Source organism: Rutidosis leptorrhynchoides, chromosome 3, assembly GCF_046630445.1.
Source record: "Rutidosis leptorrhynchoides isolate AG116_Rl617_1_P2 chromosome 3, CSIRO_AGI_Rlap_v1, whole genome shotgun sequence".
Classification (NCBI taxonomy): domain Eukaryota; kingdom Viridiplantae; phylum Streptophyta; class Magnoliopsida; order Asterales; family Asteraceae; genus Rutidosis; species Rutidosis leptorrhynchoides.
Window position 1 is genome coordinate 124,013,998 of NC_092335.1, and position 13,396 is coordinate 124,027,393.

The window sequence follows — 13,396 nt, forward strand, 5'->3', positions numbered from 1 at the left end:
ATCCCACTAGTGTGCGAAATTTACCTTATTCATATTAGTCCGCTCATGACGGTTAGGTGACCTTTATCCCGTCAAGAGTTTCTTAATATGTCTAAGTGTTTTCACAAAAGGATGGCGTTTAACTTGTTTACCTTGTTTTAGTTAAAGGGATTTAAGTTTTCTACATTCTAGTTTTAGAAAACAAAATGCTATACACCAACATGCATTTGGTGTGTAGTAAATTTTGAAAAACCCATTTTCATGTCCTTTTAGTAAAACCAATTACTAGTTATGAACCAATTTAATACCTTTTAAATAAACCATTTTATTTAGGTCTAATAACCAATTATTAGTGTCGTTATGTTATGTTTTATTATAACCATTTATAATGTATTAAGCAAGTTGTTAACATGTGATAATCTTGTAGCAACCAATCATACAAACATACACAAACATGCATAACAAAAAATGTTCACAATCGGGAGCCATTTTGGTGGGCCTTTGTTTAGCCAAAAAACAAATGTCACCGGTAAGGGTTAACAAAAGAAAGCAAGAGATTTTTAAACAAAATCTCCCACTTAATCTTGTAATCTTCAAAGCTCCATCTTGTAATCTTCATCTTGAATCTTCATTTTCTTTTTACAAAATTATATCCTAATACAATTTTTCTAGAAAATGAAATAACAACCTATTCTATTTTTACAAACAAATAGAATAAATTACATGAAAAATTACAAGATTACTTACAACTTATTACACACCAAAATTACAAAATTATTACAAATTAATACAAACCAAATGAATGAATATTACAACCATGAATAATAACCAAATCATTCAAACATTCAACCACATGGTCTAGGCTCGATTGTGAACAACAACATAACATCAAATCTTGGCCAAACTTGAAATCCCAAACCCACTTTTGGGACCCCAATAATTCGGTCAAACCACCACACCCATCAAAACTCATGATTTTTCCATTCTACTTTCATGCATGTTAGTAGATTATAAAATAAATGAGTTTTCTAGCCAAAAACAAGAAGCATATTAACAAGACTTTGGCTCTAGATACCATTGATGGAATACCACATGTAAACAAGTCACAAAACCCATTTATGTATGTATATGAATTCGTGTATATGTATATAGCAAGCGGAAGCAATTTTCATCTTAAGAACATGTGTATTTTAACCTTTTAAAATGTATTCCATTTCATAGATCTAGTCTTGTGCAATATACTAAAATGTAAATAGAAGCTAGTTAGGGTTTTTATACCTTCTCCAAAATGGAGGTTGAAGTAAGAAGATGAAGATGATGAAGATGCTAGTTTCTCACTTGAAACCTCAAGCTTTGTATACCCACAAGCCTTTGCAAATCAACACCCTTGAACTTGGTTAGGATTTAGACACCAAAATGCAAGTAAAATCAAACTTGAAGAACCCTTCTTCCTCCTCCAAATTTTCGGCCAAAAGGGGTGAAAAGGAGAGAGTTTTGATTTTCAAAAGTAAGTAATAATGTGTGTGTGTAAAAGTGTGTAAGCATGCATTAACCTTGAGTGTCAAATGCATTTAACCAAGACAAGCATGGGTGGGGTGTCTTGGGACTCCAAAACCGCCACCACCACCCTTCCCCTCCCTTTTTTTTTTTTTTTTGCTTTTCTTTAAATAAAATGTCTTGCAACATTTATTTGATACTTACACATTTATACATAATTTTATAAACCACTTTATAAAATTATAACACACATATAAGTTTAATCATATAAATAATTAAACTTGCACTTATAATTATCCAAATAATTATTTCTTACATTTTATCTTTAGAAAACCAATTTCTAAAGTCTAAGTGTCAAGTATTTATTTTAAAGATCCACTCATTAAAACAAATACATAAAAGTGTTGACGGCTTGTTATTGGGTATGACCCGACTTGGATCATAACATATTGGCCACATTAATTTACTATGTCTCTCGGGCATATGAAATACCTTCAAAAACTGCATTCAAGAAACTTATTTCGATGTAATATATTTTTATTGTAAACCATTATGTAATGGTCGTGTGTAAACGGTATATTTTAGATTATCATTATTTGATAATCTATGTAATGTTTTTTAAACCTTTATCGATAAAATAGAAGTTATGGTTGTTTTAAAAAAAAATGAATGCAGTCTTTGAAAGACGTCTCATATAGAGGTCAAAACCTCACGACGAAATCAATTAATATGGAACGTTTATAATCCATATGAACGGGACATTTCAGACGGCGCCGTCTACTTAGGTCCCGTTACGTGGTCAGAAGTCTTTAAAACAACGTTTGACCAAAATATGTCTCATTCATTTCATATGTAAAGATGTTTCAAAGTTTACAAAGTAGTTCAACGACTAATACAATACAACGTTTTTAAAACGTTTTTATGTACAAACAAAACTTATGCGACACAATTTAATGTAAAGTCAGAAGACGCTCCATGTATGCAAGTATGCTCGACATCCAAGCAAGTATCAAAATAGAGTGCGGAAGCACGTAACACATATCGTTCAAGGACCTGAGAAAAACATAGAAAATCTGTCAACGAAAACGTTGGTGAAATCATAGGTTTAGTAAGTGAGTACGTAAATAGGTAAGTTGAACCACAAGATTTATAACGTTGAAGTAATAGTAAAAATCATTCTAAAAATTGTTATCACGAGCACCCAATTATCAAGGCTTAACTAACGTTACTGTAACATCGGCAATTGTTTTTTTTTTTAAACACAGCGGAAGACTTTATTAACAAACACACTATAAGTCGCGTCATTACATTAATCTGAGTAATTAAGTTTAAGTTTACACAACGGTGTTACGTTATTACAAAACATGATTTAAACAAAAGTCCACATCAGAGTAGGGTTGTCAAACATGTCTTCTGCATCAGCACCCATCCCGACTAGCAGTACCTAAACCTGCGAGGGGTAATTATGTGGGGGATTAGCGCACCGCTAAGTGAATGGAATCTATCTAACAGATACAGCTTAAGTCACACACAAGCTATATACTAACAACAACACATGCTAACTACCAACTAGCATACAATAAGACAATACGAGGATCGGCGGCTTGTACGAGCACACGACTCCCAGCTGATTGGACCTGAGTCTATCGATAGTCCCTGCTACTCAATTCGCAGTATAGTTATCCAGATGCAGGTGATGCATCGTTCACACTATACTCCACAATTAGTAGCCTATGGACCCAACCTCCCCTAGGCACGGTTGACCTCATACGGACTCTAACCTCTCCTAGGCACGGTCTCGAGTCCCCAGTCTCCCTAGGCCCGACTGGTGCCATTCACACAGTGTACACATAATTCACATACAACATCAGGCATACTATATTATTCTAACATGGAAATTTCTACACTATGCATGGTAAAAAATTCAACCATAGTAGCATGATATGCTACTTAAACTCTATTCGAAGATAGACCCACTCACCAATTACCAGCAACTGCTCAGTTATTATTTCTGAGCTTCCTCCTTGTCCTTATAACCTGAGAACAACACAAACAAAGTTAATATACATATCCAATAAATAATATAATCATTCCATACAATTAACTAGGTCATAACACCATATATTCATAATTTTATGAGTCTACATCATGACTCCATTCAATAATGGCATACAGGTGCGTGCAAAACACGACATACACACTAAAACTCCTTTTCCGACCTAAAAACAGTTTGATCTAGTTTCTTAAAAGTTCACCATTGAAAAGTATTCTTTATTACGATTCTAACGATAGTTTATTCATCAAAAACGGAGTTACGTTTTGAAAGTTACGCCCGTTTCAATTTCATAAAAGGTACTGTAGCAAATAGTGACACTGTAGCAACTCGGTACTGTAGCAAATAGTGACACTGTAGCAACTCGGTACTGTAGCAAATAGTGACACTGTAGCAACTCGGGTACTGTAGCAAATAGTGACACTGTCGGTACTGTAGCAAATAGTGACACTGCAGCAATTCCGATGGTACTGTAGTAAATACGCTGATTTTGTGATTTTTCCCCAAAAACTCGATTTCTAAGTTTTTTTGACCCAATTTTAAGCACAAGAAAGTTACTAAATATATATACAACCTATTTCTAACATCAATTAAGCATATCTAACATATTTCATGAAGATTCAAGCTCAAAAACCACACTTTTATTCAAGAACACAAAAACCCAATTAATCAAGAATCAAAGCAAGGATTCAAGTAAACAAACCTGATTAGATGATCACAAGGATACAAGAAATTAGTCACTTAAGCTACTTGATCCAATTTCTTACTTGGATTTGATTAGGGTTTTGAGATGGTGTATGTTTAGGTACGAGCTAGTTTTTAGAAGATTCAAGAAATGGGTAGAAAAGAGCAGATATTACACACTTATGGGTTATTAAAACCCATACCCCACAACACACGGGTATTTACCAGTTATCTAATATCTTTCGTACTTCGTTAGGAGGCCCTAACAGAGTTCAAATTAAACAAACCAACCTGTTCTGGGACCCTTGTCACAAACTGGTCTTAACCCCATATTCAATTAATAATAAACATATTAATAAAATAAAAGCATAATTTAAACACAATTATAAACCTAAGGGCAATTAAGTAATCTTACTTCTAACCCCGGTTTCAGTCTGTTACAAATCCACCCCCTTAAAGAGATTCCGTCCTCGGAATCTGGTCTTGCTCAAACAGATGAGGGTGACGGGTCTTCATCAACTCTTCTGTCTCCCACGTCAAGTTAGACCCTAAGCTGTGTTTCCATTCTACTAAAACCATCGGGATCTTTTTCTTTCTTAGCTCAGTAACCTTTCTGTCGACCACTCGAATAGGTTCCTCAACCAACTTGTTACTCAAATCAACTTTCAAATTACCAGCGGTACGATTTGTGTCTCGTCATCGAATTTACACTTACGCAAATAACACACGTTGAAGGTATTATGAATACCAGCTAACTCAGAAGGAAGATCTAACACAACCGTCTGGTCATTCAGAATCTCACTAATTGGAAACGGTCCAATATACCTTGGTGCAACCTTACCACGTTTGCCAAATCTGATAACCCCTTTCCACGGTGAAACCTTAAGATACACACAATCACCTACATTAAAAGTTATTGGACGTCTACGCGGATCGGCATACATCTTTTGTCTATCTCTGGCAACTTTCAACTTTTCTCGTGCAATATCAACTTTTTCAGCTGTCATTTGAACTATTTCAGGACCAGCAAATTGTTTCTCTCCAGCTTCTAACCAACAAGTCGGAGTTCTGCAACGACTACCGTGCAACATTTCATAAGGCGGCATTCCTATGCTCGAATGATAAGAATTGTTATACGCGAATTCAACTAACGGCAAATGTGTATCCCACGAACCACCATATTCTAATACACATGCTCTCAACATATCCTCTAGTGTCTGTATCGTTCGTTCACTCTGACCATCTATCTAAGGATGGTAAGCTGTACTCAGATTCACACGTGTACCCATATTCTGTTGTAGACTGTTCCAGAAGTTCGATACAAATCTAGAATCTCTGTCTGACACAATCGATAATGGCACACCATGACGACTAACTATCTCTTTTATATATAAATCGTCAAGTTCACTTAATGACGCTGTCTCACGAGTAGCAAGAAAATGAGCACTCTTGGTCAAGCGATCAACTATTACCCATATCATATCGTGTTTTCTCTGAGTTCTAGGTAATTTTGTCACAAAATCCATCGTGATATGCTCCCATTTCCACTCTGGAATCTGTAACTGACGCAACGAACCATACGGTTTCTGTTGTTCTGCCTTCACTTGAGCACATATGTGACACTTTTCGACATAACGGGCGATATCTGATTTCATTGTTGGCCACCAATACACTGTTTTCAAATCATGATACATCTTATTACTACCCGGATGTACTGTCAATCTGGATTTGTGAGCTTCTGTCATGATTAAATCCCTCAAATCTCCAAGCTTAGGCACCCAAACACGATTGTTTAAGGTCTTTAGTCCACGTGAGTCATCAATTAAGTCCACTTTTCGTTTGGTCATTTGTTCAGATTTAATATGTTCGTCCTCTAAAGCACAGGCCTGAATGGTTTTTAAGCTGTTAATCGAATCTGAAGTTATATTCAAACGAAAAAATTTCACATTTTCACTTGACTTTTTACGACTTAGTGCATCTGCAACCACATTTGCCTTACCCGGATGGTATTTAATTTCACAATCGTAATCTTTGATCAACTCTTGCCATCGTCTCTGATGCATAATCAATTCTTTCTGTGAGAAGATATACTGCAAACTCTTGTGATCTGTACATATAACACAATGGATTCCATACAAATAGTGTCTCCACAGTTTCAAAGCAAACACTACTGTAGCCATTTCAAGATCATGCACTGGATAATTCTTCTCATGAACTTTCAACTGTCGCGAGGCGTAAGCGATTACTTTATCTCTTTGCATTAATACACAACCCAACCCAGCAAATGACGCATCACAGTATACCACGAAGTCGTTTGAACCTTCTGGTAAAGCTAATACTGGTGCCTGACACAGTAGCTGTTTCAAAATCTGAAAAGCCTTCTCCTGTTCATCAGTCCATCGAAAGGCTACATCTTTACAAGTCAACTTAGTCAACGGACCCGCTATTTTCGAGAAATCCTTGATAAATCTGCGATAATAACCGGCTAATCCCAGAAAAATCTTAATCTCAGTCAGAGTCTTCGGAGAATTCTAATTTATTACCGCTTCTATCTTTGTCGGATCAACTTTTATACCCTCAGCACAAATCACATGACCCAAAAACTGTACTTCACGTAACCAAAATTCACACTTTGAAAATTTTGCAAATAGTTGTTCACGTTTCAACAAGTTCAAAACCTGTCTCAGATGTTCAGCATTTTCACTTTCGGTCTTTGAATACACTAGTATATCGTCTATAAACACAATCACAAACTTATCTAAGAACGGACGACACACTCTATTCATTAGATCCATGAAGATTGTTGGTGCATTCGTCAACCCAAACGGCATGACAAAAAATTCATAATGACCATACCTTGTTCTGAACGCTGTTTTCGGTAACACGAACCTGATGATACCCGGATCGTAAGTCTATCTTAGAAAAGAATGAAGCACCCTGTAACTGATCGAACAAATCGTCTATTCGAGGTAACGGATACTTATTCTTCACTGTTCTTTTGTTCAATTCACGATAATCAATACACATACGCATTGACCCATCTTTCTTTTTAACAAACAATATCGGAGCACCCGACGGTGAAGAACTCGGTCGGATAAACCCACGATTTAATAGTTCTTGAATCTGTGACATCAATTCATGAATTTCAGACGGCGCTAATCGGTATGGAGCTTTTGCAACTTGAGTTGTTCCAGGAACCAACTCAATCTTATATCCGACTTCCCTTACCGGCGGCAGACCTGGTAACTCATCTGGGAACACTTGGGAAATTCTGATACTATCGGAATATCGGCCACTGTTTTCTTTTCTTTCTTCGCATCAATCACATATGCAAGAAATGATTCACAACCCTTTGCCATCTACTTTTTCGCTTTCATCATGGTTATCAACGAAAAATTATACCCTCCCCGCTCCCCTCGGGCCACAACACGGGTTCCATCGGTCGAACGAAAGGTAATCATTTTCCTATCACACTTAATATTAGCCCTAAGCGAGCTCAACCAATCCATTCCTAGTACTACATCAAAGCTAGGAATAGGTAACACTAAACAAGTCACCGGGAAAGACTTCCCTTCGATTTCTATACAAACCCCAGACACATATGTTGTGACGGGTGTGATCTTACCATCGGCTACTTCTACACTAACCGGCTTGGGTAACACAATAACTGGTAATTTCAACTTAGCATGGAAATCTAGGGACATAAAACACCTATTGGCACCACAATCAAACAATACGCGAGCAGGTATTGAGTTGATTAGAAACATACCGGTTATCACTTAATCGGCTGCCACAGCATTCTCGACCGACATCTGAAAAGCTCTAGCCTCTTCTGTTGGAGGGTTCTTCCTCTTCTGCCCACTTGAGGCAGTTGACCCTACGGCTGATGCCGAACGCGCCCCTGACCCTGCCCCGGAACTACCACTCTTCGACGGAAAACTAACTGCATGATGCCTTGGTTTGTGACAAGTCCAACACACACTATTCGGATACGGACATGCTGAAGACTCATGCCCAACAACACCACACTTTAAGCATCTTCTTGTAGCCTCAGAACACTGACCACTGTGAGAAGATCGACACGTGTGACACCAATTCCCTTTACCTGATCCAGATCCAGTACTACTCTGACCACTTTTACCCTTCGATTTAAACCCACTAGACTTCTTGGATTTAAATCCTGATTGACCAGATACTTGCCCACCTTGTTGTAGCACATTACCAAACATTCTGTTTCTGGCGGCCTGAACATCACTTTCTACCATCTTAGCCATCACAACAGCTTGAGACAACGATGTAGCTGTTCTAACAAAAGTTCGGTACTCTGGCAGAATAATATTAACAAAATGCTGAATACGAGATGCTTCGTCTGGAACCCATTGTTGTACAAACCTCAGTTTATCCATAAACTTCTCTACTACCTCATCGATCGTCATTTGAGGTGTCATCTTCATTTCAAGAAACTCAGTCTTGATTAGGTTCATATCAAACGAATTACAATACTGTTCACACACCTTCCCATAAAACTGCTCCCATGTGATCATACTCATTGCTCTTTCGGTATACTGAAAATTAAAGAATCCCACCAAATCATAGCCCTACCTTTCAACAGTCTACTAGCATATGTTACCTTCAGCTCGGGTTCACACTGACACGCTTCAAATACCCTTTCAACTTCTCGCAACCAATTGAGAGTTACAGTCGGATCAGTACTTCCAGAGAACTCGGAGGGTTTGCAATCACGAAAATTTTTATAAGTACACCTTTTGGATGGTTGCATGTAAGGTTGTTGGAACATTTGCATTTGGTATGGATTCATCATCATGGGATTTTGGTAAGTAAAGGTGTTTTGTGGTGGCATATAATATTGGTTAGGTATTTGATTCTAAAACTGGTTCTGGGGCACATTAGGTATCGTTTGGGATTGCGCGGTTGGGAATCCAGGTGGTGTATCATCATTTCCAGAATGCCTCGCCAATTCAAGCTCATTAATTTTGTCCTCAGCCTCTTTTAGCTTGCTTTCTAACTGAAGGATGTAACTACTCTGATCATCATCCGACCCAACACCCTCTTCTGGCGCTCTGAATGTTCCGGGGTTGGATGGGCCAGTTGCGTTTCTATCAGCCATACCTGTGCTACAAAATAGCTCACACAAAAGCTTAGTGGATAACAGTTAGTTCAATCACAACTAACACACGTATATCATATTTTCACTTAGCCCCCACTCCCACAGACATGTTTGACTTGCCTCAGGGTTTGAGAACAAAATACACGCACGTATTTGCTGCCAAACCATGCTCTGATACCAACTTGTAACACCGGCAATTTTTATTTTTATTTTTAAAACACAGCGGAAGACTTTATTAACAAACACACTATAAGTCGCGTCATTACATTAATCTGAGTAATTAAGTTTAAGTTTACACAACGGTATTACGTTATTACAAAACATGATTTAAACAAAAGTCCACATCAGAGTAGGGTTGTCAAACATGTCTTCTGCATCAGCACCCATCCCGACTAGCAGTACCTAAACCTGCGAGGGGTAATTATGTGGGGGATTAGCGCACCGCTAAGTGAATGGAATCTATCTAACAGATACAGCTTAAGTCACACACAAGCTATATACTAACAACAACACATGCTAACTACCAACTAGCATACAATAAGACAATACGAGGATCGGCGGCTTGTACGAGCACACGACTCCCAGCTGATTGGACCTGAGTCTACCGATAGTCCCTGCTACTCAATTCGTAGTATAGTTATCCAGATGCAGGTGATGCATCGTTCACACTATACTCCATAATTAGTAGCCTATGGACCCAACCTCCCCTAGGACGGTTGACCTCATACGGACTCTAACCTCTCCTAGGCACGGTCTCGAGTCCCCAGTCTCCCTAGGCCCGACTGGTGCCATTCACACAGTGTACACATAATTCACATACAACATCAGGCATACTATATTATTCTAACATGGAAATTTCTACACTATGCATGGTAAAAAATTCAACCATAGTAGCATGATATGCTACTTAAACTCTATCTGAAGATAGACCCACTCACCAATTACCAGCAACTGCTCAGTTATTATTTCTGAGCTTCCTCCTTGTCCTTATAACCTGAGAACAACACAAACAAATTTAATATACATATCCAATAAATAATATAATCATTCCATACAATTAACTAGGTCATAACACCATATATTCATAATTTTATGAGTCTACATCATAACTCCATTCAATAATGGCATACAGGTGCTTGCAAAACACGACATACACACTAAAACTCCTTTTCCGACCCAAAAACAGTTTGATCTAGTTTCTTAAAAGTTCACCATTGAAAAGTATTCTTTATTACGATTCTAACGATAGTTTATTCATCAAAAACGGAGTTACGTTTTGAAAGTTACGCCCGTTTCAATTTCATAAAAGTGCTGTAGCAAACAGTGACACTGTAGCAACTCGGGTACTGTAGCAAATAGTGACACTGTAGCAACTCGGGTACTGTAGCAAATAGTGACACTGTCGGTACTGTAGCAAATAGTGACACTGTAGCAAATAGTGACACTGTAGCAATTCCGATGGTACTGTAGTAAATACGCTGATTTTGTGATTTTTCCCCAAAAACTCGATTTCTAAGTTTTTTTGACCCAATTTTAAGCACAAGAAAGTTACTAAACATATATACAATCCATTTCTAACATCAATTAAGCATATCTAACATATTTCATGAAGATTCAAGCTCAAAAACCACACTTTTATTCAAGAACACAAAAACCCAATTAATCAAGAATCAAAGCAAGGATTCAAGTAAACAAACCCGATTAGATGATCACAAGGATACAAGAAATTAGTCACTTAAGCTACTTGATCCAATTTCTTACTTGGATTTGATTAGGGTTTTGAGATGGTGTATGTTTAGGTACGAGCTAGTTTTTAGAAGATTCAAGAAATGGGTAGAAAAGAGCAGATATTACACACTTATGGGTTATTAAAACCCATACCCCACAACACACGGGTATTTACCAGTTATCTAATATCTTTCGTACTTCGTTAGGAGTCCCTAACAGAGTTCAAATTAAACAAACCAACCTGTTCTGGGACCCTTGTCACAAACTGGTCTTAACCCCATATTCAATTAATAATAAACATATTAATAAAATAAAAGCATAATTTAAACACAATTATAAACCTAAGGGCAATTAAGTAATCTTACTTCTAACCCCGGTTTCAGTCTGTTACAGTTACCCCATCACATAGTGTTAGAACCTACACTTTATTCTCGAAAATATATTTCATCCGCATAACGGTAGCGAACCGTTCGAATGAGGGTTTGTCAAACCCATATATCCATACAACATAAGTTCTCGCTTACACCTGGCAAGTGTAACTAATGATAATCGAATTAAGGCATTTTTGTTCTAACTCGTACGTATAATGTTTGTTTTCGTACTTGTGTTCACTTTGTAAAACGAAACGTTTATGTTTTTTCATCCCAATTATAAGTATAAAAGAGTAAAAGTGGGACTATGATCTCACCTTGAGTGTACGAGAATAAATTTACTTCACAAAGTTAACGTGTGTAAGAACGGATGCTAGTCTTGACCTAAACAAATAGGTTGTATCAATATCAGTAAACACGGTCGGTTAAAGTTGTTCAATTAGTCATATGGCTCGTTACGACTCGATTAATATAGCATGTGAATCAAATTGTCAAGTTTCATGCAAGATACAAGTATAAAAGCACGTTGGAACGATTGCATAAGTATTCGGTTAGGTTTGATCAAAAGTCAACTTTGGTCAAGTCAAAGTCAACGAAAAAGTCAACACGTTCGGGTTGGGTCTCGGACAATTTTTCTGAGCTAATTAATCATATATAAGCATGTTAGAACAAGTTGCATGTTAATTGGAGATGCGTAGCATAGTTAGAATTAAACGGTAAACGACCAAGCAAAGCAGATTTCTGCTGTTCATCTGGACGGCGTCCAGATTGGCTAGACGGCGTCCAGCAATGAAGGGTAGGACGGCGTCCAAAGGTTGGGACGGCGTCCAAACACCTGGGCAGTTGCAGTTTGCTGAAATTTCACAAGTCTCGAACCAAAACTCAAACAAACACAAATTGTGAACCGGAAACACTTAAAACATGTATCTTACACCGTTGGAAAGGTATTTTGACGAGGAAAATGACTAAGCACATTTCATCAATCAATTCATCATTTACAACAACTGGATTCGCATTAAATGTTCATCATTTATTACATTCAATTTCATTAATTTCATTCCAAGATTCGGTGATCCAATTTACGTATATGATATGCCGTTTCGAAGGTAATTACACATACATTGCAACTAAACACTTTCAAACAACATTGTCAAGCATTTATTGCGTCAAAATTCATATTAAAGACTAACAAACCTTAACCAAAAGTCATACAATCATTAATCATGTTATTGAAGTTTTCTTAATCAACCTACACATCAAAATGAAGCTAGTGATGCTAGTAACACATTTAATGCATGCACTTTTAACATCTAACAACATTAAATCAAACAAATCTCAAGATTAAGTAAGTCATCTTCAAGTTTAAGCTAGTTACATCAAAATAGCAAGAACAAGCAATTAAATCACATAATCATGTTAGACTTGAGTCATAGACACTAGTTAACACACTTTTAAGTTTTAAAGATCAAGAACAAGAAATTTAGAGTTTTTAGAAAGTTACCCAAACGAGATGAAGTTGGTATGGATTCGAAGAGGAAGATGCAAGGATTCCAAATATGTAATCGGATTTGTTGTGAGCTTCCTTTTTCCGAATTAGATGATGAATCTTTGATTGTGTGAGTTGAGAGCAAAAAGTGAAATTAGGAGGAAAAGAGAAAGAGATGAGTGAATGAATGAGTAGTGGTGGTGGTGAGGTGGTTGACTAGTTGACCTAGTCACCACTTTGGCCACTAGTCACGATTAGTCCCTCAAGTTTGTAGTCGGGTGCGGAAATTAACTGAACGAATATTTTAATTACGCTAGAGTAAACGAGAGATGTTATAATTAAACAATCATGAATATTAGAAACGCTAAGTAACGGAAGATACGAATCTGGATACGAAGAGTATTATATAAAATAAAAAGACGGGCGTTAAAATAATTTAACGGAAAAATGCAGGATGTTACAGGTGGGGT

At 37.2% G+C, this 13,396-nt stretch overlaps 1 protein-coding gene across 1 annotated transcript in view; it reads right to left on the reverse strand.

Annotated features, from left to right (window-relative positions):
- Positions 1–5,319, reverse strand: part of LOC139900352 (uncharacterized) — a 156,169-nt gene extending 150,850 nt beyond the window's left edge. The window contains exon 1 of the mRNA XM_071883129.1: positions 4,962–5,319. Within this exon, the coding sequence (XP_071739230.1) occupies positions 4,962–5,319 (358 nt within the window). The remainder of the gene's footprint in view (positions 1–4,961) is intronic.
- Positions 5,320–13,396: the final 8,077 nt, after the last annotated feature.